Source organism: Mustelus asterias, chromosome 10 (assembly GCF_964213995.1).
Source record: "Mustelus asterias chromosome 10, sMusAst1.hap1.1, whole genome shotgun sequence".
Taxonomy (NCBI): domain Eukaryota; kingdom Metazoa; phylum Chordata; class Chondrichthyes; order Carcharhiniformes; family Triakidae; genus Mustelus; species Mustelus asterias.
Window position 1 is genome coordinate 103,897,381 of NC_135810.1, and position 24,864 is coordinate 103,922,244.

At 46.4% G+C, this 24,864-nt stretch overlaps 1 protein-coding gene across 1 annotated transcript in view; it reads left to right on the top strand.

Moving 5' to 3' along the window:
* Positions 1-24,864, top strand: part of arhgef17 (Rho guanine nucleotide exchange factor (GEF) 17) — a 464,629-nt gene that overhangs the window by 298,960 nt on the left and 140,805 nt on the right. The window contains exon 3 of the mRNA XM_078221461.1: positions 17,492-17,674. Within this exon, the coding sequence (XP_078077587.1) occupies positions 17,492-17,674 (183 nt within the window). The remainder of the gene's footprint in view (positions 1-17,491; positions 17,675-24,864) is intronic.

The following is a 24,864-nucleotide window of genomic DNA, read 5'->3' on the forward strand; positions in this document are numbered from 1 at the left end:
CTGGCCAGCACTTTCTGCCCATTTCTAGTTGCCCTTGAGAAGGTGGTGGTGAGCTGCCATCTTGAACCGCTGCAGTCCACCTGCTGAGGGTTGACCCACAAAATGCCATTCGGGAGGGAATTCCAGGATTTTGACCCAGCGACTGTGAAGGAACGGCGATATATTTCCAAGTCAGGATGGTGAGTGGCTTGAAGGGTAACTTGCAGGTGGTGGCATTCCCATGCATCTGCTGCCCTTGTCCTTCTGGATGGAAGTGGTCATGGGTTTGGAAGGTGCTGTTTCAGGATCTTTGGTGAAGGCAAAAATCCTGCAACCATTTCAGAAATAATTCGAATATTCAATCAAAGTGGCAGAGTGGGTTGCAGAACCAAGGTGAAAGATTACAGGATATTAAGACAGGTTTGGGTTCCTACTACTTATTTATCTTTTCCGTGTTGTTTAGTTGTGCCAGTAGGAAGAGGTACTAAGCTGCTTTCTCAAATGGTGGAATCAAAAAGTGTGAGTCATGTGGTTTTCTCCCAATGAAAGGCATACTGTAATGTCTTTAATCAGGCAATTAAAGTTGGCCTGTTAGAATATGAGCTCCCTGATTAAGGGCCAAATGGATGGGCCAATCAGGGAGCCTCTTGCTTTGTACTTAACCAGGCGTGTCAGTTCCTCTGGGACTCCGAGTGTAGACTGCTAACTGAAAGCACTCTGAATGCTGTTGTCAGACTTGTAAATAATGGGATTTTGGTGAAGGGACTTCTGCCTCCGAGGACATATTACACATACCCAACAATGGCTCTTGCAGGTTTCCTCACTAAGTAGTCATTATCTCCTGCTAATGTTTCCCTCTTTAGTCTGTTTCTTCTGGGTGGTTATATTGCATTAAGTCTGTGAAAAGAAAAAAAATCTAACTTTCCTTTCATTGAGCTTGTTGAGTATTTAGTTAGATTCCATAGAGGCATCCTCACCATGGTGGCACGGTGGTTAGCACTGCTACCTGAAAAAGCCAGGTACCCGGGTTCGATTCCCGGCTTGGGTCACTGTGCAGAGTCTGCACCCTCTCCCCGCGTGTGCAGTTTCCTCCCACAGTCTGAAAGACGTGCTGGTTAGATGCATTGGACATGCTAAATTCTCCCTCAGTGCACCTGAACAGGTGCCTGAGTGTGGCGACTAGGGGATTTTCACAGCAACTGCATTGCAGTGTTAACGTAAGCCTGCTTGTGACACAAATAATTTAACTTCAAAACTCGCTTATGGCTGAGACAACTGCTTGTATTGAGCCTATTGAACTGTTTTTCCTTCTCTTAAGTGCCATTTTCTGCAAATGCAACAACCTTTTTATGTGCGTAGGTCGCACACAAATTAGCCCCTAATTGGAACTTCCTGAATGGATTCTAATGGTGCCCATACCATTTTTGGGGGCGGGTTAATGTAGGGGGAAACATTATTGTCTGATCATGACCCACTTTGTACTTGGGAGTACTTATAAAAGGACATTGTACATAATATAAAATTACGAATTACATCAGAGTTAGCACACATTACTCATGGGATGAGCGTGACTAGGATATAAGGAAGAATTCTACTCTCTCATGCAATGACATTCAAAAACATGCAAAATAACAGCATAATCCAGAAGCAAGTACTGTTGCTGAAGTCAGGAGTTTTGTGCACGTTAGATCATTAAGTGGTTCAGTCTGTAGCACTTTTAAAAAATTTATGGGTTCAAGCTCCACTCCAAGACTTGAGGGTGGCACGGTGGCATAGTAATTAGCACTGCTGCCTCACAGTGCCAGGGACCTAGGTTCGATTCCTGGCTTGGGTCACTATCTGTGTGGAGCTTGCACATTCTTCCCGTGTCTGCGTGGGTTTCCTCCGGGTGCCCCAGCTTCCTCCCACAGTCCGAAAGACTGGTTAGGTGCATTGGCCATGCTAAATCTCCCTCAGTGTACCCGACCAAGCGCTAGAGTGTGGCAACTAGGGGATTTTCACAGTAACTTCATTGCAGTGTTAATGTAAGCCTACTTGTGACACTAATAAATAAACTTGAATATAGCATGTCATCACATTATGCATCAGGATGTCACAAAGCACTTTAGAGGAAATTTTATGGAGTCTCTAAGTGCGGCAAAGATGATGGGAGCAATTCTCCCAAAATAATTCGAAGTGTCGAATTTGCGTAAAAACGAGAGTAAATCCCACTCGTTTTTTCAGCAGGAGTTTGAAAATGAATCTCCTACACTCTGTGCATTGCGGAGTGCCTCAACGGGAATCACGGGAAAAATCAGTGGGAGGGGCCTATTCCCACGGGAGAGGCCGGCATCTTAGCGCTGAGTGGGCCACTGCGCATGTGCCAATCTGTCAGCGCCGAGATAGGTGTATGCACAGTAGCCGCACACTGCCAGCCTGCCAATCGCTGGCCGGCTCAATCGCTGGCCAGCTCCGTGGCCCCCGCATCACTGGCCATGTGACCCCTCCGTGGCATGATTGCTGGCCTCCTGGACATGCCCGAGCCAGCCTCGAACCCCCCGCCCCTGGCCCACCTCGATCCCCTGATCCTCTCCCACCCAATCCCCTTGGCAGTAGCCGATGCCCGGTGGGCAGTGCTAAGGTGCCCCCTTGGGCAATGCCACTTTACCCCATGGGCAGTGCCAGGGGGCCCACGCTGATACTGCCAAGATGGCAATGACAGTCAGAAGTCTAACAACACCAGGTTAAAGTCCAACAGGTTTATTTGGTAGCAAAAGCCACTCTACTGTGTTTACCCCAGTCCAACGCCGGCATCTCCACAAGATCGCAATGCCCAGGTTGGGCAGCCCCACTGGTGACCAACCCGTTGGGGGGCCTCAATGGCCTCCCCTTCACTCCAGCCGCAAGCTCCCCGCAAGTGGGGAGCTTTAATAAACCCCGCTGGAGTGAACCACCCCTGGCAGGGGAGAGGAGATGCTAGCGGGCCCGGAGATTTCAGTCCTGTGCCCGCCAATGAAATGTTAAATAAATTAAAATGCTCGTTTAAATAATTTATGCATCTCCGCGCCAATTTCTGGTGTGGAGCTGAAGGCACCGGAAATCCGGCTGCTGGAGACTCGCGGAGGCCATAGTGCCCAGCGGGGAGCCCAAGAAACGGGCTCCGCTTGAGCCTCCCAGCCTGCCGCACTACAAAAGCAGCGGAGTGAGCTGGGAGAATCCCCCAACATGTTTAATTAGGTGGGGTGGGAAATTTTGGCTTCCTGACAGTGAGTTGCGACACAAAGATAAATTCAGCAGCGTGTTCTTACCGTGTCGAGGATCACGCGGGCCTGTGACATGTTCCTACTTGCAATGCAGTTGCAAGTTAGGAATACTAATTGGCATAAAAGATTTTAAAACTATTACCGTTAAGACAAAGTTAACAGCGCACGAAAGTCTCATGGCACCCAGTTCACGATCGTTTAAAGGCGGCTTGGTGGGGTTGTGTGTAAGGGCAGGATTTTCCTTTGATTTACGGCACGAGGAAGGTGAGCAGGAGAATGGCCTCCTGCTTGGAGGCCCGGGACCAGCGAGGGCGAGTCAGTGGGCAGGAGGTTTTTGGACTGGGCTTGGAAGCATGGAACTAGTATGGGCCTGGTGTTCTGTGAGTGCTGGGGTGGCGGCGGTGCAGATAGTCAGTCAAGGTAAGAAAATGAGGGGCCTGACGGCTGATGTCAGTGCTGTCTATATGTGGATCCATCTCCGGGTGTTGGTTGGCAGAGTCTTTACAGAGCTTGGAGTTCACGTACAACATTTCGAATTTCCCTCACTGTGATTACTTCAGACAATGTCCTTTATGATGAATTGAGAGGGTCAGCTAACCGCAGAGTGGTGAGTACTGAATATGAATGTGAACATTGGATTTGGGTGAATTAAAAAAACAACGCATTGTTTCTTCCACAAGAAAGGAAATGTCTGGAACTCCCCTGTAACCATCAACACGTGCCAATCATGGGGCGTGTCAGTACATTTCACTCTCTCACTGAACGAGTGCCAAAAAATAACAATGATGCCTCGTGAATAAAATGTGGCGCAGTGGTCAGCACTGCCGCCTCAGAGCGCCAGGGACCCGGGTTCAGCTCTGGCCTCAGGCGACTGTCTGGGTGGAATTTGCACATTCTCCCCCGTGTCTGCGTGGGTTTCCTCCAGGTGCTCCGGTTTCCTCCCACAGCCCAAAGATATGTGGGTTAGGTGCATTGGCCAAGCTAAATTGTCCCTTAGTATCGGAGGGACTAGCTAGGGTAAATGTGTGTGGTTCCAGGGATAGGTGAGATTGTTGTTGGTGCAGGCTCGATGGGCCGAATGGCCTCCTTCTGCACTGTGGGGATTCTATGATTCTAATGTGAAACCTTTACAAGTGAAATTTAATTTTGAAAAACTCTGCTGCCACCTTTGTGCTCTCAATAATGGTTATGTTAATGAGAGTGCAGTCGGGCTGGAAAGTTGTGGCTACGATTCAGAGTCTCCCTGTTTGACCCAGGGCTCTTTAACAGGCTGTCCATAGGTGCAGCAACATCAGCTGATGGCAGGTTTCACCAATAAATAGCTTCTCCGCCGCGAACTCGATTGTGTTTTCCGCTGGCAATTAGAATTTTAATTATAACCACGTGGCTAAAAGGCCGCAGTTTGAAAGTGGAGTGGTGCACAGTGCCCGTTACGACATTGGGGATCACACACTGTGATGAAATCCCAGCTTTCATCTCCAATTAATGACCTTTAAATGTGTAAATCTGGCAGCTAATTTGATCACAGCAAGATCTCCACTCAGTGGATGAGATGAATGAGCAACATCTGTCGTTGGTTAAGGTTGAAATTTGACCCGGATACTGGAAGAACTCCTCCGTTCCTCCTCAGATAGGGCTGACAGATTTTTCAGTTCCAACTGAGTGGGCAGAAGGGCCTCGATTTAATATCTCATCTGAAGGACGTGATAGGAAGGTAGCAACATTTCTTCAAGTCACACGGCAAAATGTCTGCAATTATCTTACCAAGATTAGTCTTCCATCACCAATCATCCTTATTTACAGTGCGTTCAAAATGCCGTAAAGTGGCTACGGAGTGCAGGTCAGCCCCGAGTCTTTCAGCCACCAGCCTGGTGGATCCAGCTCGTTTTAACCCTCCCCTCCCCCTCTGCTCCTTCCGTCTTGGACCAGCCTCCACTTGCCTAATCAGGGAGCTTGTATTCTACGAGGCCCTTGGAGACATAGAACATAGAACAGTACAGCACAGCACAGAACAGGCCCTTCGGCCCACGATGTTGTGCCGAGCTTTATCTGAAACCAAGATCAAGCTATCCCACTCCCTATCATCCTGGTGTGCTCCATGTGCCTATCCAATAACCGCTTAAATGTTTCTAAAGTGTCTGACTCCACTATCACTGCAGGCAGTCCATTCCACACCCCAACCACTCTCTGTGTAAAGAACCTACCTCTGATATCCTTCCTATATCTCCCACCATGAACCCTATAGTTGTGCCCCCTTGTAATAGCTCCATCCACCCGAGGAAATAGTCTTTGAACGTTCACTCTATCTATCCCCTTCATCATTTTATACACCTCTATTAAGTCTCCCCTCAGCCTCCTCCGCTCCAGAGAGAACAGCCCTAGCTCCCTCAACCTTTCCTCATATGACCTACCCTCCAAACCAGGCAGCATCCTGGTAAATCTCCTCTGCACCCTTTCCAGCGCTTCCACATCCTTCTTATAGTGAGGTGACCAGAACTGCACACAATATTCCAAATGTGGTCTCACCAAGGTCCTGTACAAGTTGCAGCATAACATCTATTGACATCCTCCCCTCCCCCCGGGTTTCCTCCGGGTGCTCCGGTTTCTTCCCACAGTCCAAAGATGTGGATTGGCCATGCTAAATTGCCCCTTAGTGTCAGAGGGACCAGCAGGGTAAACATGTGGGGTTACGGGATTAGGTGGGATTGTGGTCGGTGCGGGCTCGATGGGCCGAATGGCCTCCTTCTGCACTGTAGGGATTCTATGATTCTAATGTGAAATCTTTCCAAGTGAAATTCAATTTTGAAAAACTCCCCTGCCACCTTTGTGCTTTCAATAAGGACCGTCCACAATTAACTCACTGTTTTCTCAGTCTGCACCGTATTTCTGTTATTTCCATTTTTATTTTCAATAAAATATGGAATGGGGAACTGTGCGGCACTTGCATTGGCGAGGGCTGCCTCATGAATCGAGCGGGCCGCTTTCTGAGTGAGATGTAACTAAGTGTGACACTGTTCCTGCTACGTGTCATTTGCTCTGAATCGCCTCCGGCAAAATTAACAGCGCTTCGGAATCTCAGCAAAGCCTCAGTGGCAGGAAATCGCTTTATTCCCCTTTCAGCAATTAAAGGAAATCCTGTATTAGTCTAAATCACAGCGTTATCTCAAATGTGGAACGTGACTGGCTTCAGCACATGGCAGCCGGGATCTGTTGTAAGGTCCCGGCTGTTGCTGGAATCAGCACTATGTGGAGATCAGCCTTATCTGCTTTGATAGAGACGCTATTGGAGTTCCTTCAGTGTTTTATATCCCAAGGGTTAATTTGCGGTGAAAGTTGAACAGCCGGCCTGGCTACAGTTGACAACCAAGTGGGTTCGTGACGACAGCCCCAGCCCAAGAATGGCAGATATAAGTTACACAGATCACCGGTCCCTTTACACTAGCTAGTCCCCTGATGCTAAGGGGCAATTTAGCATGGCCAATCCACTTAACCTACACATCTTTGGACTCCCGCCTTTTCCCCGTAACCTTTGAGCCACGTACCAATCAAGAACCTATCTATCTCTGTCTTAAATACACCCAATATCTTGGCCTCCACAGCCTTCTGTGGCAATGAATTCCATAGATTCACCATCCTCTGGCTCAAGAAATTTCATACCTTGATTGAAAGAGCTCAGATGATGTGACTCTGGGGGCGGAATTTTCCCGTCCCGCCCGCCATGGGAATCATAGTGGGCGGGACAGGATCACACAAATGTCCGTGGCCCTCGAACGGGATTTTCCGGTCTTGGGGTGAGCACGGCCAGAAAATCCCATCTTGGATGTTACTTGTGACAATCTCAAACGTTCTATCCTCTGAATACACCGATATGGTTAATATACTTGCTGCCTTTTGGCTTCAGTGTTGTAATTGTCAGAGTCTTTCTTCTGTATGAGAGAGGAAGAAGGAGAATGGGAGGAGAAGACAAGATACAGTGGGACCAGTGGCAAGAACAGCATTGACCAGGGATAAGCAGCAGAGGTGGCAAACACGCAGCAGATTGGATGATAGAGTGATCGGAGGCAATAGTGTATGCCAGCACTGACCTCATGCGACAAATAGAGTGTTACGATCTCTGTCAAAACCGGTAACCTTTTCTTTAAAAAGAAGAAACCCGAAGGCACAATAATTTACTGAAAGAATGGAGCCACATGATTCCACAATTAAAGCAAAAGAATTTTTACTCAAACAAATCAAACACTAGACATTATCTTAGATAATGCACTTACGCTGTAAAACCCAGAATCCATGGCAGATACAACTGAGACAAATTTCACAGAGTGGCTTGCCAGCCAATCAGCATTTATGTCATCAATCTTGAAAACATTTGAATGGACCTACCGTATATTAAGTTGATCTTTCTCGGCACCCTAGCTATGACAGTAACACCTCATTCTGCACACTGTCCTTTCTTTCTCCCCTATGTACCCTATGAATGGTATGTTTTGTCTGTATAGCGCGCAAGAAACAATACTTTTCACTATATCCCAATACATGTGACAATATGAAATCAAATCAAATCTAAGTTTTCCTCATAAGACAACCTGCTTATTCCAGGTACTAATCTAATCAACCTCCTCTAAACTGTCTCCGGTGCATTTACATCCTTCCTTAAATAAGGAGGCCAAAACTGCACACAAAACTGACATACAAAGAGAGACTAGATGGACTGGGCTTGTACTCACTGGAATTTAGAAGAATGAGAGGGGATCTCATAGAAACATATACAACCTGAATGGGACTGGACAGGCTAGATGTGAGAAGAATGGTGGGGAAGTCCAGAACTAGGGGTCACAGTCTAAGAATAAGGGTAAAGCCACTCAGGAATGAGATGAGGAAGAACTTCTTCACTCAGAGTTGTGAAGCTGTGGAATTCTCTACCACAGAAAGTTGTTGGGGCTAGTTTGTTAGATATGTTCAAGAGAGAGCTGGACGTGGCCCTTGCGGGTAAAGGGATCAAGGGATATGGAGAGAAAGCGGGAGTGGGATACTGAAAGTGCATGATCAGCCATGATCATATTGAATGGTGGTGCAGGCTCGAAGGGCCAATTGGCCTACTCCTGCATCTATTTTCTATGTTTCTATGAGATCTCACCAATGCCGCGTATAACTGAAGCATAACCTCCTTACTTTAATGTTCAGCTCCTCTCACAATGAAGGATATCATTCCTTTAGACTTCTTACATAGTGGCTGTACCTGTATAGTAACTTTTTGTGACTCATGCATTTCACATATCGGCAGTTCAAGGAGGCAGTTGCATGTTTAAAAGTGCAGTTGTCTTGATTTAGAAGCAATTGAATTGTCAAAATTTGTGAAACACAATGCATAGGATTTACGGATTTGAGGAAAAGGTGTAAACCGATAGAGTTCTTTGGAGAGGCCAGGTACCCCTTTGTTGAGGCCAGAGACCTCATTGGGGTTGAGTAGATATGAATTTGAGCATAAAAAGTGGATGTGGCCTGTGGAACTCGTTTAAATCTCGCTTGCAATTACAAAAGATGCTGTTGGCATAAGCCTGAGGGTTATCATTATAGTATTAGTACTGTTTGGTTGCTTCTACAACCCATCATCGCAAGTTTACATTTTGATTGACTGTTCCAAGTGGTTATAAAGGGATTAGCTGTCCTTGATATTGGGCTACGAATACAATTGTTTGTTTTTGAAAGGGATTGAGTACTTGAAGGGATTTAAATATATTGAGTGCGCTTTAATTAATGAGAGTGGTTTTCAATATACTGAAGCCTGTAATAGATACTTAGAACATTATTTTATTTAATCTCAGCATGGCTCTTAATGTATGCCCATGGAGGGCAACGGGTGGTTGATGGGGACATGGGTTGACATGAGGCAGCTCTAAGTTGGCATGTAGGGTATGAGGGACATGAAGAATGTAGAAAGCATACATTGGCATGGAGGGTATAAGGGGCCATGGGAGTGGGCAGAGGAACATAGATTGCTATGAAACGAATGGGAGTTCTGTGGGGTCTTAATTTGACATTGAGTGTATAAGGGGCCATGATGGTGGGGGGGAGGGGGCATGAGTTGGCATTAAGGGGCCATGATGGTGGGGGGGGCATGAGTTGGCATGGTAGGGGCATTGGGAGTGTGTGGGATGTGAGGGAGTGTGAAGGGTGAGAGAGAGAGGGACTTACTGTTTTTATTACAATTAGGGCAAAGTCCAAGAGCACCAAGCGGCAGAGCCTTTCAATCAGACGCCCTTGGCATCCACTGTGGCTGCTGCCTCTCAGTTTCTGGCAGTGGTGACCCAATGCCAGTTAGCACCTACACACACACACACACACACCCCCACCCCCCCTACACACATGCACACACACAGCGCGCCCCCCCCCCCCCCCCCCCCCCCCCCGAACGAAAAGCCAAACATACGTCAAAGTTTTTCCCAAGTTGAGTTTGGAGAGTCGGGAATTGGCCCCCTAACTTAAATTTTCTTATGATTGCTGCAGAGCTGGGGTGGCACGTTGGCACCATGGTTAGCACTACTGCCTCTCAGCGCCAGGGACCCGGGTTCGATTCCCGGCCTCGGGTCACTGTCTGTGTGGAGTCTGCACGTTCTCCCCATGTCTGCATGGGTTTCCTCCGGGCGCTCCAGTTTTCTCCCACAGTCCAAAGATGTGCGGGTTAGGTTGATTGGCCATTCTAGATTGATCCTATTGTCAGGGGATTAGCAGGATAAATATGTGAGGTTACGGGAATAGGGCCTGGGTGGGACTTGATGGACCGAATGGCCTCTTTCTGCACTGTAGGGATTCTATGATTCACAGCTGATTTCACAATCCTTCAGTCTGACTGGTTAAAGAGATGTACGGTTTAATGCCCTGTGCACCCTGGTTCCACTTTCACTCACTGCGGGATTATCCACTTTACCTGCGCAGCTATTTGCCACAGGAAACATTTGAAAATTTCTATGCGCTGGATCACATCTGGGAAGTGGCAGATTCTGTTGAATTCACTCCTACAGCAAATCTGTGCCGAACAAACACTTACTACAAGTGTTACAACTTTCTTGTCACATATGATAACATCCAAAAATAAAAATTTCCTTCGACTATCTGTGACGAACACCACAGGTGGTCTGCCAATTAAAAATAAATATTCTAAATAGCTGACGGAGAAAATTCAACCATTAATTTTTCGTCAAAACATGACCGGGAACCTTTGATTGGATTACTATCCAGGAACTCACAGCTGGTCAGTATTTTCACTGAGAATAATTGGCAATGCAAGACATTTTTTTAACACCCTTTATCTCTTGTCTCTGGGTGACCATAAGCATAGGACCATAAGATATAGGAGCAGCATTAGGCCATTCGGCCCATCGAGTCTGCTCCGCCATTCAATCATGGCTGATATGATTCTCATCCCCATTCTCTTGCCTTCTCCCTGTAACCCTTGATCCCCTTATTGATCAAGAACCTGTCTATCTCTGTCTTAAAGACACTCAATGACCTGGCCTCCACAGCCCTCTGTGGCAATTAGTTCCACAGATTCACCACCTTCTGGCTGAAGAAATTCCTCCTCATCTCAGTTTTAAAGGATCGCCCCTTCACTCTGAGGTTGTGCCCTCGAGTTCTAGTCTCTCTCACTCGTGGAAACATCTTCTGTAGGCCCACTCTATCTAGGCCTCTCAGTATTCTGTAAATATATTTTCAGGCTTCTGTGGCAGCTTCTTTGGTGTTTAACCTGGTGTTGTTAAAACTCACTGTGTTTACCCCAGTCCAACGCCGGCATCTCCACACCAACTTCTTTGGGCCACAGCCGTGAGCCTCTTTAGGCCCTGGATTCAGCCTTGCATTATTAGTTAAGGAGTCAGTTGCTGCAGTAAGGGGAGATGATATCTTCGAGGGGGCATCAAATGAAGCTTTGTGGGTAGAGCTTAGGAATAAAAAAGGGGCAGCCACATTGTTGGGTGTTTATTATAGACCCCCAGATAGTCAGAGGGACATTGAAGAGCAAATATGTGCTCAGTTTGTGGAGGTGTGTAAAAACAATAACAATGGGGTTATTATATTAGGTGAAACTGGGATTATATTATCCCAGTTTCTCGATATTAACTGGGACATAGGTCGTGTTAAGGACGTGGAAGGAGTGGATTTCTTGAAATGTGTGCAGGAGAACCTTTTAAATCAATATGTGGAGGGTCCAACAAGGGAGGGAGCTGTGCTGGACCTGATTCTGGGGAATGAAGCCAGACAGTGGCTGAGGTGGCAGTGGGGGAGCATTTTGGTGATAGCGATCACAACATGGTACAATTCAAGCTTGTTATGGACAAGGAAAGAGACAAGCTGCAAAAAAATGTTTTGGATTGGGGGAGAGTAGATTTTAGTAAAATATGACAGGAGCTGGCCAAGGTAGACTGGGAACAGCTACTTTTGGGGAAATCTCCAGAAGAGCAGTGGGAGCATTCAAAAAGGAAATGGGGAGGGTGCAAGCCCAGCATGTTCCCTCGAGGGTGATGGGTAGAAATAACAAGCCCAAAGAACCAGGGATGACCAGAGATATTCAGGATACAATGAGAAGGAAAAGAAAGGCTTTTCAAAAGTACAAGGGGAGCAGATCAGTGGAGGTAGAGAAAGTGCAGGGTGGAGCTTAAGAAAGCAACTAGGAATGCAATGAAGGGGATATGAGAAAGCTCTGGCTGGTAAAAGTAGGGAATATCTCAAGATATTCTATAGGCATATCAATGGGAAGAGGATAACCAAGGAAAGAGTACGGCCCATTAAGGACGAAGGGGACAATCTGTGGGTGGAGTGAGAAGACATTGGGAGAGTGTTGAACGAATACTTCACATCCGTCTTCACCCGAGAGAATGAGCACGATGGTATGGAATTCAGGGAGAGAAACTGTGAGGTTCCTGATCAAATTAACATAGGGAAGAACAAGGTATTGGAGGGGTTGGCAAACTTAAAAGTGGATAAATCTCCAGGTCCAGATGAGTTGTGCCCTAGGCTGCTGTGTGAGGCAAGGGAGGAGATTGCAGGGGCTCTGACCCAAATTTTCAATTCCTCTCTGGCTATGGGGGAGGTACCAGATGACTGGAGAACAGCTAATGTGGTTCCGCTATTTAAGAAGGGTTGTAGAGATAAACGAGGGAACTAAAGACCAGAGTCTCACATCAGTGGTAGGGAAACTATTAGAGAACCTTTTGAAGGAGAGCATCTATCTCCACTTGGAGAGGCTAAGTTTGATCAGGGCTGGTCAGCATGGCTGCGTCAGAGGGAGGTCATGCCTAACAAATTTGATTGAATTTTTTGAGGAGGTGACCAGGTGTGTAGACAAGGATAGTGCAGTCGATGTAGTTTATCTGGATTTCAGTAAAGCCTTTGACAAGGTCCCACATGGGAGATTTGTAAAGCAGATAAATTCACAAGGGGTACAGGGTATTTTGATAAAGTGGATTCAAAACTTGCTCAGTTGTAGGAGACAGAGGGTGATGACAGATGGCTGCTTTAGTGACTGGAAGCCAGTTTCCAGTGGCATACCATAAGGATTTGTGTTGGGCTCCCTATTATTTGTCATTTATATAAATGACATTGGTGACTATGTAGGATTAGTAAGTTTGCGGATGACACAAAGATTGGACGGATGGTTAACAGTGAGGCGGAGTCCCTTGGGTTACAAGATGATATAGATGGAATGGTTAAATGGGCAAATAAGTGGCAAATGGAATTTAACCCTGAGAAGTGTGAGGTGATACATTTTGGAAGGAGTAATTTGACAAGAAAGTAGTCAATGAATGGTCGGACTAGGACATTCTGTGGAATAAAGGGACCTTGACGTGTTTGTCCACAGATCTCTGAAAGCGGAAGGGCATGTTAGTAGGTGGTGAAAAAGTCATATGGGACAATTGCCTTTATCAATCGAGGCAAAGATTTCAAAAGCAGGGAAGCCATGTTGGTGTTGTATAGAATTTTAGTGAGGCCACAGCTAGAGTATTGTGTGCAATTCCGTTCGCCACATTATCAGAAGGATGTGATTGCACTGGAGGGGGTGCAGAGGAGATTCACCAGGATGTTGCCTGGGATGGAGCATTTAAATTATGAAGAGAGGTTGGATAGGCTTGGGTTATTTTCATTGGAGCAGAGAGGACTGAGGGGCGACCTGGTCGAGATGTACAAGATTATGAGGGACATGGACAGAGTGGATAAGGAGCAGCTGTTCCCCCTCGTTGAAGGGTCAGTCATGATGGAACATAAGGTCAAAGTGAGGGGTAAGAGGTTGAGGGTGGATGTAAGGAAAAGCTTTTTACCCAGAGGGTGGTGATGGTCTGGAATGCGTTGCCTGGGAGGGTGGTGGAGGCGGGATGCCTCACATCCTTTAAAAAGTATCTGGATGAGCACTTGGCACATCTTAACATGCAGGGCTATGGGCCAAGTGCTGGTTAAAGGAATTAGGTGGGAGGTCAGGTGTTTCTAATGTGTCGATGCTGACTGGATGGACTGAAGAGCCTCTTCTGCACCGATTCAGCCATCCATATGAACTCTGACCTCCGCTCTCCCTGTGCTCTGGGGCAAGGGCTCCGGATGCCAAGGCAGCTGGTTGATGAAATTTTATGCAGAAGGACAGTCTTTAAGGATTCCCTGAAACCTGAGCCAAGAAATAAATGCTGTGTGCTTGCGAAACACATCGTTCACAGTTGGCAGTTCTGCTCTGAGCTTGGCACTTTTTACACTTCGCTGGTAACTTCCGTGGGCTGAGCGTGTTTTCTGTGGAATGGAATCAGTCAGGCTGGCAGATGCCTTGGGATCCAATCGCAAACACAAGTTTGGGAGCGTACAGACAATTGTTAAATAATAAGTATAAGATTCACCAGGATGCTCTGTGGGTTGGAACACTTGAGAGGTCGGATAGGCTTGGGTTGTTTTCATTGGAGAAGAGAAGATTGAGGGGCGACCTGATCGAGGTGTACAAGATTATGAGGGGCATGGACAGAGTGGATAAGGAGCAGCTGTTCCCCTTAGTCAAAGGGTCAGTCACAAGAAGACATGGGTTCAAGGTGAGGGGCAGGAGGTTTCGAGGGGATGTGAGGAAAAACCTTTTTACCCAGAGGGTGGTGAGGGTCTGGAATGCGCTGCCTGGGAGGGTGGTGGAGGTGAGTCGCCCCACATCCTTTAAAAAGTATCTGGATGAGCACTTGGCACATCATAACATTCAGGGCTGTGGGCCAAGTGCTGGCAGATGGGATTAGGTGGAAGTTCAGATGTTTCACACATGTCAGTGCAGACTCCTTGGGCCAAAGGGCCTCTTCTGCACTGCATGATTCTATGATTCTATAATGTGCATTTTTAAGTATTATGGCCGGCACTCTACCACCTCACCCGCCATGGAATTGGCGCAGGCGATGGTTCGACAGTGGAAATCTCCGTTGACCTCGGGTGGGAATTTCCGCTCTCGCCCGAACGAGGACCGTAAAATCCTGCCCCATGTGCATAAAATATAATGTTAATGAAACAGACTAATATGTTCTGTATTATATCATGCAACATAGTATGTATATTGTTAGGGTACCAGACTAGAAACCCCAAGGTATATTATGAGGTCAGTCTAGACCCCAACAATTTTTCTATTTTGGCATTAATGTGAGGATAAGATTGGCTGGCAGTTCTCCAGTCCCTCAGGCCATAGCGCTGCAGTGGCCAGAAGAGGCACTGCAGCAACATGACTGGAACTAAGTGCCGCAGTTTCACTCCAGGCCCGATTCTACTGACACACTGAGAAGCTTTTATCAAAACAAATTTGATTTAACAACACAGTTTAATTTAAACAAATGAATTAGCTTAATTTTTAACAATTGAACAATATTTAAATATGTCAAGATACAATTCTTAACTGCTAACCTATCACTATGAGTTCCAATCAAGCAATATTTCTCTTATTGACTTAAATCTCTTTTTAAAATTAGTTAGCAAAACACAGGCATACTTGATTTGACTTAGGTTAGCAGGCTCGAGCTTTTAGAACACTACTGGAGAGAAAACGAGAGACAGAGAGATGCTGCTTTCTTCGTGCAGCCCAGGCTGCCATTAATTGCAACTTAAGAGCCTTTTTCCATCCATCCTCAATATTTAGGCAGGCGGCTGAATGACGGATTGGGGGGATGAAATGAGCAAATCTACATCTCAGGCAGGAAGGTGCTGTTGTCTCCATCAGAATCCCTATTCTGATAGTGGTCACCCTCCCATTAGGGTGCTGAGACCTCCAGACCTCCCTCCCTCAATGGTCTATCCCTCAGGAGCCCAAAAGCCCACCTTGTGACACCCTAGGTGACCCTTACCCTCCCCTTCCCGGGCCCTCTGTCCCTTATCTTGACTGCGGCACTTAGTTCCAGGCACGTTGCTGCAGTGCCTCTTCCGGCCACTGCAGCGCTATGCCCGGGGTGACTGGAGAGCTGCCAGCCAATCTGATGGAACTCAGGGAGAGAAACTGTGAGGTTCTGGCTGGCAGCTCTCCAAGGCAGGACTTCTACCCAAGTGAGAACGAAAGCCCTGTCTTCTGCCAATCGCTGCTTGTTAGAGTGTGAAATATCAGCGGGCCTGTTGGAGTCGACGGGGATGTGATCCCCGCCAGCCCCCTCCATCCTAAATATTTCGTCCACGGTTACACCTTGTTCAACAAGGTACGGGGGGCGGGAGGTCAAAACAGCGCACCCTCTGGAGAATCACGGAAAAGCTTCTCGGGGATTCCTGTATTATTCTCCACATGGACCGACTCCAGAAGTTGCTGTCAGGTTCAGTGGAGTGATGATGTGAACGCTGACAGATTCACCATTATTATCAATAAATCTACATAAATCCAGGCTTATATACTGTGCAATATATTCCGCTATAGACACCTTAGTGTATATTATGCCATACAATATTAATGTTGCTTCCTGCCACATGCCTGTAATTTATAATGTGCTATTGCATACAAAATAATTGATAATAATATTAATTAATATTATAGTAATATGTTACAATGGGCATTATAATATGATGCATGTTGTATTATATATACTAGGTTGAATCAATGATCTTGCTCTCCCAGCACGCATTAGCAAGTTGAAAGTAAACTTCCATGAACTGGAACTCATCCAAAGCTTTGCTGTGTGGACCCTAACTTGCACAGGTTCCAGTGCACCCATCACTCCTCTTCTTGCTAACCTCCAATGGTTCTCTGTCTGGCAACGCCTTGATTTCAAATGTCTCAATCCTTGTTTCCAGATTGGTTAAATATATGGGGTTATGCGGATAGGGTGCAGGCTCGATGGGCCGAATGACCCCCTTCTGTACTATTCTATGATTCTATCATCACCCTCTCCAATCTCCTGCAGACCCACACACCTCTGAGATGAGATGAGATCTCTGCTCTCCCTCCAGTTCCGGCCTCTTAAAAAAGTTAAAGTTTATTCATTAGTCACAAGTAGGCTTACATTCACACTGCGATGAAGTTACTGTGAAAATCCCCTAGTCGCCACACTCCTGTGCCTGTTCGGGTACACTGAGGGAGAATTTAGCATGGCCAACGCACCTAACCTGCACATTTTTGGACTGTGGGAGGAAACCGGAGCACCCGGAGGAAACCCACGCAGAGAACATGCAAACTCCACACAGACAGTGACCCAAGCCGGGAATCGAACCCGGGTCCCTGGTGCTGTGAGGCAGCAGTGCTGACCACTGTGCCACCGTGCCGCCCCTCTTGTGCGTCCCCGATTTGAATCGCCTCACCGTCAGTTGACACATTTTCACATTTTTCCGCAAGTTGGTCTATGGGAAAGTGTTGCAGAATTTGCAGACGGCAAACGGTGTAAAATCCTAAGCTCGATGCTGCACCTGCACCAGGTTTGCTGGTCCCGGGGGTGGAGCAAGGGTGGGCTCACCTTTCCGGGTTCCTCCGAGAGACGGATATCTCATTGTTTCCCTGTCACAGCTCCATGTTGCTTTAGACACTGTGCTTGTGCCAAGAAGTTTAAGAATAGCTATAATAGGCAGCGCATGAGGAACAGAATTTAAAATGAGGTTGGGAATTGGAATCAGTCATGTACATTTCACAGGTTTGGCACCGTCCGCCAAGCTGTAAACTGTGCAGCATCACCCATTATGAGAAGGGGCATGAAACTGGCACCAGATACTCTGGAATTCTGATGGGGATAATGAGAAGCTGATTTACTAATTCCCTTTACTGCGGCCGATTATTAATTGGTTGGGTATCTCTCTCTCTCTCTCTCTGACAGGGCTACATGAGGCCCCTGAAGCAGCCGGAGAATTCATGTATCTGCGACCTGGCCCTCGTGGACGATATGTTTTTCCAGATTCCGGAAATTCTGGAGCATCACGAGAAGTTTTTGGAGCAGGCTCATCACTGCGTCCAAAACTGGCATGAGAAGCAGAAAGTGGGTGACCTGATGATTGAAACAGTGAGTACCGCACAAACCTACACATCTCCCAGACAGAGCACAATAAACGCTGCACTGGCGTCGGGGTGGGAAGGGACTGTGTTCTGGCTCTCTGGCAGGACACCATTTGCTTTATGTATTCCTGCAGCTCTTTCCCCTGATGTGGAGATTCCGGCATTGGACTGGCTCTTTCCCCTTCACAGAGCAAGTCAGAAACAAGCTGCAGCGATTTAAGGGCAGCCTTGGAGAGCAGTATATGTTACATGTGCAGATCATTTGATCAAAGTGCTTCACTCCTCTTGTGACACCATTGAGCGTATTTCAACAGAAGGGTCGACCTGTACTGGTTACCATATTGACACAGCGCAGGAATAGATCAATGTTACTGATTTTGCCAGTCATATTGAGCTTGTTTGTCCAGTGCAGCTGTGATGGATTCGCTGGCTGGGACGTGCCCCGATGATATCTACACTGTGCTCTTTATAGTGGAGCCCATACTGGAAGCTGGGCATTTACAGCACAGTACAGTGAGATATGCTGCACTGTGAGCAGCTCAAAAGATAGTGGACTAAGATACAGAATGCTTACTAAGTGCTTACTAATGCTTACTTTTAGAACAGAGTTGAGGAGGAACTTCTTCTCCCAGAGGTTAGTGAATCTTTGGAATTCTCTGCCCAATGAAGCAGTGGAGGCTACCTCGTTAAATGTGTTTAAGTCACAGATAGATAGATTTTTAACCATTAAGGGCTATGGGGAGCGGGCGGGTAAGTGGAACTGAACCCACTATCAGATCAGCCATGATCTTATTGAATGGCGGAGCAGGCTTGAGGGGCTAGATGGCCCACTCCTGCTCCTATTTCTTATCATCTTATGTTCTAAAGAAGGGCCCCTGATTCCATTTTAGATTGGGCGTAAGATTCGAAGTAGCATTACAACAAGGGGGGTGGCACGGTGGTTAGCACTGCTGCCTCACAGCGTCGGAGTCTGGGTTCGATTCCCAGCTTGGGTCACTGTCTGTACAGAGTCTGCAAGTTCTCCCCGTGTCTGCGTGGGCTTCCTCCGGGTGCTCCGGTTTCCTCCCATAGTCTGAAAGACTCGCTGGTTGGGTGCATTGGCCATGCTAAATTCTCCCTCAGTGTACCCAAACAGGTGCCAGAGTGTGGCGACTAGGGGATTTTCACAGAAACTTCATTGCAGTGTTAATGTCAGCCTACTTATGACACTAATAAATAAACTTTAAACTTTAGCAACACTTTGCAATTCTATTGGGTCTCAAACACAGTAAAACATCCTAAGGTGCTTCACAGGCATGTTAGTCAAACAAAATTAACACTGAGGAATAATCGGCTCATTGCTGATTTGTCCTGCGCCCCTGGGCAGGATTTTCCGGCCCCGTCCGCTGCCGGCATAGTCCGATCCCGCCGTAAATCAAGGGACTTTAGGTTGACCCGCCACCACATTCCTCACGGCAGATTCTACCATGGCGGGGCCAGAAAATCCCGGCCTCTGTCTTTGACAACAAAATTAAGATGCTTCTAAGGCCGGAATCTTCCCACTGTTCACACTGGCGGGACTTTCCGCAGTGAACGGAGATTTGGCTGGCCGTCAAATTCTCCGACTTTGCTACTGCGGGAGCGTGGCGAGAACGGCAGGTAAGATCACGCACAAAGACTTAGCAATTTGCCAGTTTTTTCCCGTAGTGTTTTAGATATATAATGTGTAGATCTACATATATATTTAAAACAACACCTCCATTTTGGAATCAGGCTAGCCTGTGATGCATTTAGTGGAAAGCTGCTGTTACCTACTGTTGCTGCTGACAAAAAAATGTCAAAAGTCAACCTTCCCGTAATTAGAATTGGAAGTGTAGTGGGCTACAACATGACCTCAAGGTTTACCTGACCGGATAAATCGCTCTGGCTTTGTTAATGTTTGTGACATTATCTGAACTCCTCAATCAGGTTAACAATCTTTGCTTAACAGCCTAGATTCAAAGTACTTGTTATGTTGCATTGCGCAAAGCTTAATGGCTGGAGGGGCTGCAGCTTACCTGTCCTGTACCTTTCCATGTTGTGAAACAGTGAGAGTTAAATGTGTTTCCATGTGTTGCCTGAGGTAGATGAACTATGCTGGGAGTAAAATTAGTATCAGATTTTAAAAAAAGAAAATGCTGGCAATACGCAGAATAAGATAAAGGTTTTCTTTGCTCCGGTTCCTCCTGTGGTGAATACAGAAAGGTATATTTTGCTGGAGGGTACTCCTTTAATGTTTCAAAGTGAAGATTGAATTTGTCTAGAGTTTTTACACTTGTACGACTTGGATCACTGCCATCCTTTTCATGTGGGATCTGTGCTGGGTCCCCTATTATTCTTCATTTATATAAACGACATAGATGACTATGTGGGGGGTAGGATTCGTAAGTTTGGCGGATGACACAAAGATTGGACGGGTGGTTAACAGTGAGGCAGAGTGTCTTGGACTACAGGAAGATATAGGTGGAATGGTCAAATGGGCAGATATGTGGCAGATGGAATTTAACCCTGAAAGGTGTGAGGTGACACACTTTGGAAGGAGTAATTTGACGAGAAAGTATTCAATGAATGGCAGGACACTAGGAGCTTAGAACATAGAACAGTACAGCACAGAACAGGCCCTTCGGCCCACGATGTTGTGCCGAGCTTTATCTGAAACCAAGATCAAGCTATCCCACTCCCTATCATCCTGGTGTGCTCCATGTGCCTATCCAATAACCGCTTAAATGTTCCTAAAGTGTCTGACTCCACTATCGCTGCAGGCAGTCCATTCCACACCCCAACCACTCTCTGCGTGAAGAACCTACCTCTGATATCCTTCCTGTATCTCCCACCACAAACCCTATAGTTATGCCCCCTTGTAATAGCTCCATCCACCCGAGGAAATAGACTTTGAACGTTCACTCTATCTATCCCCTTCATCATTTTATAAACCTCTATTAAGTCTCCCCTCAGCCTCCTCCGCTCCAGAGAGAACAGCCCTAGCTCCCTCAACCTTTCCTCATAAGACCTACCCTCCAAACCAGGCAGCATCCTGGTAAATCTCCTCTGCACTCTTTCCAGCGCTTCCACATCCTTCTTATAGTGAGGTGACCAGAACTGCACACAATATTCCAAATGTGGTCTCACAAATGTGGTTCCACTTCTGTGGAACAAAGGGACCTTGGCGTGATTCTCCACAGATCAGAGAGTGGAAGATCAGAAGGATCTTGGGGTCCGAGTTCATAGGATGCTCTAAGCAGCTGTGCAGGTTGAAGCTGTGGTTAAGAAGGCGTATGGTGTACTGGCCTTCATCAATCGAGGAATTGAGTTTGGGAGTCGTGAGATAAAGTTGCAGCTATATAAGACCCTGGTCAGAACACACTTGTGCTCAGTTCTGGTCGTCTCATTACAGGAAGGATGTGGAAGCCATAGAAAGGGTGCAGAGGAGATTTACAAGGATGTTGCCTGGGTTGGGGAGCATGCCTTATGAGGATAGGTTGAGTGAGCTCGGCCTTTTCTCCTTGGAGAGACGAAGGATGAGGGGTGACCTGACAGAGGTGTTTAAAATGTTGAGAGGTATTGATCGAGTGGTTAGTCAGAGGCTTTTTCCCAGGGCTGAAATGGTTGCCACAAGAGGACACAGGTTTAAGGTGCTGGGGAGTAGGTACAGAGGAGATGTCAGGGGTAAGTTTTTCACTCAGAGGGGTGGTGGGTGCGTGGAATGGGCTGCCAGCAACGGTGGTGGAGGCGGATTCGATAGGGTCTTTTAAGAGACTTTTAGATAAGTACATGGAACTTAGTAAGTTATAGGGTTATAGGTAAGCCTAGTAATCGTTAAGGTAGGGACATGTTCGGCACAACTTTGTGGGCTGAAGGGCCTGTATTGTGCTGTAGTTTTTCTATGTTTCTATCTCTGAAGGTGGAAGGGCATGGCAGCGGAGTGGTGAAAATGGCATTTGGGACACTTGCATTTATCAATCGGGATATAGATTACAAAAGCAGAGAGGTCATGATGGAGTTGTATAGAACTTTGGTGAGACCACAGCTGGACTACTGTGTGCATTTCTGGTCGCCACATTATCGGAAGGACATGAACGCACTGGAGTGGGTTCAGAGGAGATTCACCAGGATGCTGCCTGGGATGGAACATTTAAATTATGAAGAGAGGTTGGATGAGCTTGGTTTGTTTTCGCTGGAGCAGGGAAGACTGAAGGGTGACCAGATCGAGATGGTCAAGATTATGAGGGGCAAGAACAGGATGGATAGGGGGCAGCTGTTCCCCTTAGTTGAAGGGTCAGTCACAAGGAGACATATGCTTAAAGTGAGGGGCAGGAGGTTTAGGGGGGGATGTGAAGAAAAACTTTTTTACTCAGAGAGTGGTGACAGTCTGGAATGTGCTGCCTGGGAGGGTGGTAGAGGCGGGTTGCCTCACATCCATTAAAAAGTATCTGGATGAGCACTTGGCACGTCATAACATTCAGGGCTATGGGCCAAGTGCTGGCAGATGGGATTAGATGGGAGGTCAGGTGTTTCTTATGGTGCAGACTTGAATGGTCAAAGGACCTCTTCTGCACTGTATGATTTTACATTGGTTTGATAACGAAAAATCCTTCAGAATTACTTCTGTTAGAATCATGGAATCCCTACAGTGCAGAAGGAGGCCATTCGGCCCATTGAGTCTACACCAACCACAATCCCACCCAGGCCCTATTCCCGTAACGCCACATATTTACCCTGCTAATCCCCTGACACTAGGGTCAATTTAGCATGGCCAATCAACCTAACCCGCACATCTTTGGAGATTTCCACTCCGTCTGACGAAGGAGCAGCGCTCCGAAAGCTAATTGTATTTGCTACCAAATAAACCTGGTGGACTTTAACCTGGTGTTGTTAAAACTCTTACTGTGTGGGAGGAAACCAGAGCACCCGGAGGAAACCCACGCAGACACCGGGACAATGTGCAAACTCCACACCGACAGTGACCCAAGGCGGGAATCAGACCCGGGTCCTGGCGCTGTGAGGCAACAGTGCTGACTACTGTGCCACCCCGTGCCACCCCAATGCATACAGGTGTAGTTCAGTCCCCAATTTAAAGTCATATACGCAGTTCCATTATTTTTTTTCCACCATAAATTCCTATGGTGACATTTTTAATGGAAGATGCCTATGTAAACTGTCACACAGTAATCACATGCAGCTGCCTGTGGTGGTTTTCCAGTATGACTGGTTCATATGGGCTGTTTACATTGCAAATATCATGTAGGAATTTTTATGTGGAAAAATGGGGAGTGAAAACATCTGTAAGATTTTTAATTACGTTAAGGCCCAGACCAGAAACTCCAAGGTGTTTTGTGAAATTAGCCTAGACCCTAAGTTTTACATTTGATTTTGGCATTGGTGAGCATAATGTGTTCCACTCCAGGTATGATTCAAGTGACCCACTAGGAAGCTTTTCTCAAACCAAGTTTACTTAAGAACACAGTTAAAATATAGCAACAAGAATTAGCATAACTTTTACCAATTATAAGACTTAAACAAGACACAGTATAATTCTTAACAGCTAGCTATCTCTGGTATTCCAATTTTAAAGCAATAGCCCATAGAGATACACCCTTCTTCAGAATTGGTTAGCACTAAAACAAATGATTCTAGATTTCCAGATTTTTGACACCCATGGACAGAAATCCAAACAGCAGTTTTCAGAGAAGGATCTATCCTCAAGACAGCAAAACAGAGAAGGAAACTGGGAGTCTAGAGCTTCCAGTCTTCAGACTTCAGAGACAGAAAAGGATACCTCTCTCTCTGCAGCTTCCAAAACAGCAATACTCAGACAGCACAATCTCCAACTCCAGAGAGAGGATAAATAAACTTAAATAATCTGTTTATACATGTAAATAGACAGAACAGGTTAATGTTTGAGTGTAAGCCTTGGTCAGAAAATTGTTCCTAAATATACGCCCTTTGTTATTGCCTCTTTGGCTAATAAAACACTTTGGACGACTTTTGAAACAAAAGCAGGGCCGTGCTGCATTCACAGCATAGGCACACACCACACGTCCAAACTAGTTACTTAGATTGTCTGTTTCAAGATTTTCCAGCTTTTTATTTTAAACCAGTGCAAAAGGATTGGGCAGGAGACGTTTATATGAGGAAGTCATCAACTTCAGGGGTACACTTTTTTTGATGGTAACGTTAAGTTTAAGTTTTTAAAGTTTATTTATTAGTGTCACAAGTCGGCTTACATTAACACTGCGATGAAGTTACTGTGAAAATCCCCTAGTCGCCACACTCCAGTGCCTGTTCGGGTACACTGAGGGAGAATTTAGCATGGCCAATGCATCTAACCAGCACATCTTTTGGACTGTGGGAGGAAACCAGAGCGTCCGGAGGAAACCCACGCAGACACGGGGAGAACATGCAGACTCCGCACAGACAGTGACCCAAGCCGGGAATCGAACCCAGGTCCCTGGGGCTGTGAGGTGGCTAACCACTGTGCCACCATGCCGCTTTAATTTGCTTTATGTTTGCCTGTTCTAAGACACAGCAGTCTTGAAGGTAATTATTGGAGTACTTTGACACAGGTTAGCCTTTCAGAATCAGTCTGGATAATGTGACAGGATAAATGTGATGAAATTTTTTTAAAAATACATTCCATTGCTAGTGAAATCTGTCAAGATGCAGTGCATTAGTGTTTGAGTTAGTTGCACTTCGACCCAGTGCTGGCTCAGATATTCAAACACTCAACAAGCATCAGCAGTGTTATTCTCGTGGTTCTGAGACATGCTTTGTAACCTGGGCTGAATGTTAACACTGTGGGCTATCCCCAACAAACTGAGATGCCGTGGTATATTTTGCAAAGGCTAAGGATAGAGTGTTGGAGCTTCTGCAGTTACACTAGGGATTTCTTTCCGCATAGTACAGGATCTGTACATGGGAATGCTGAGGACAGCTAATGTTGCTTCATTGTACAGAAGTTGTAATTTTGGGTGCAATATTTGGAAGTGCTGAGAGTCGATTAATGGAACTGTCCAGTTTCACTGGATGGCCAACTTTAGTATTGATGCAAAGTGGTTTTGCGTCCTGCCAGTAATCATAGAAATCATAGAAACCCTACAGTACAGAAAGAGGCCATTCGGGCCATTGAGTCTGCACCGACCACAATCCCACCCAGACCCTACTCCCATATCCCTAAATATT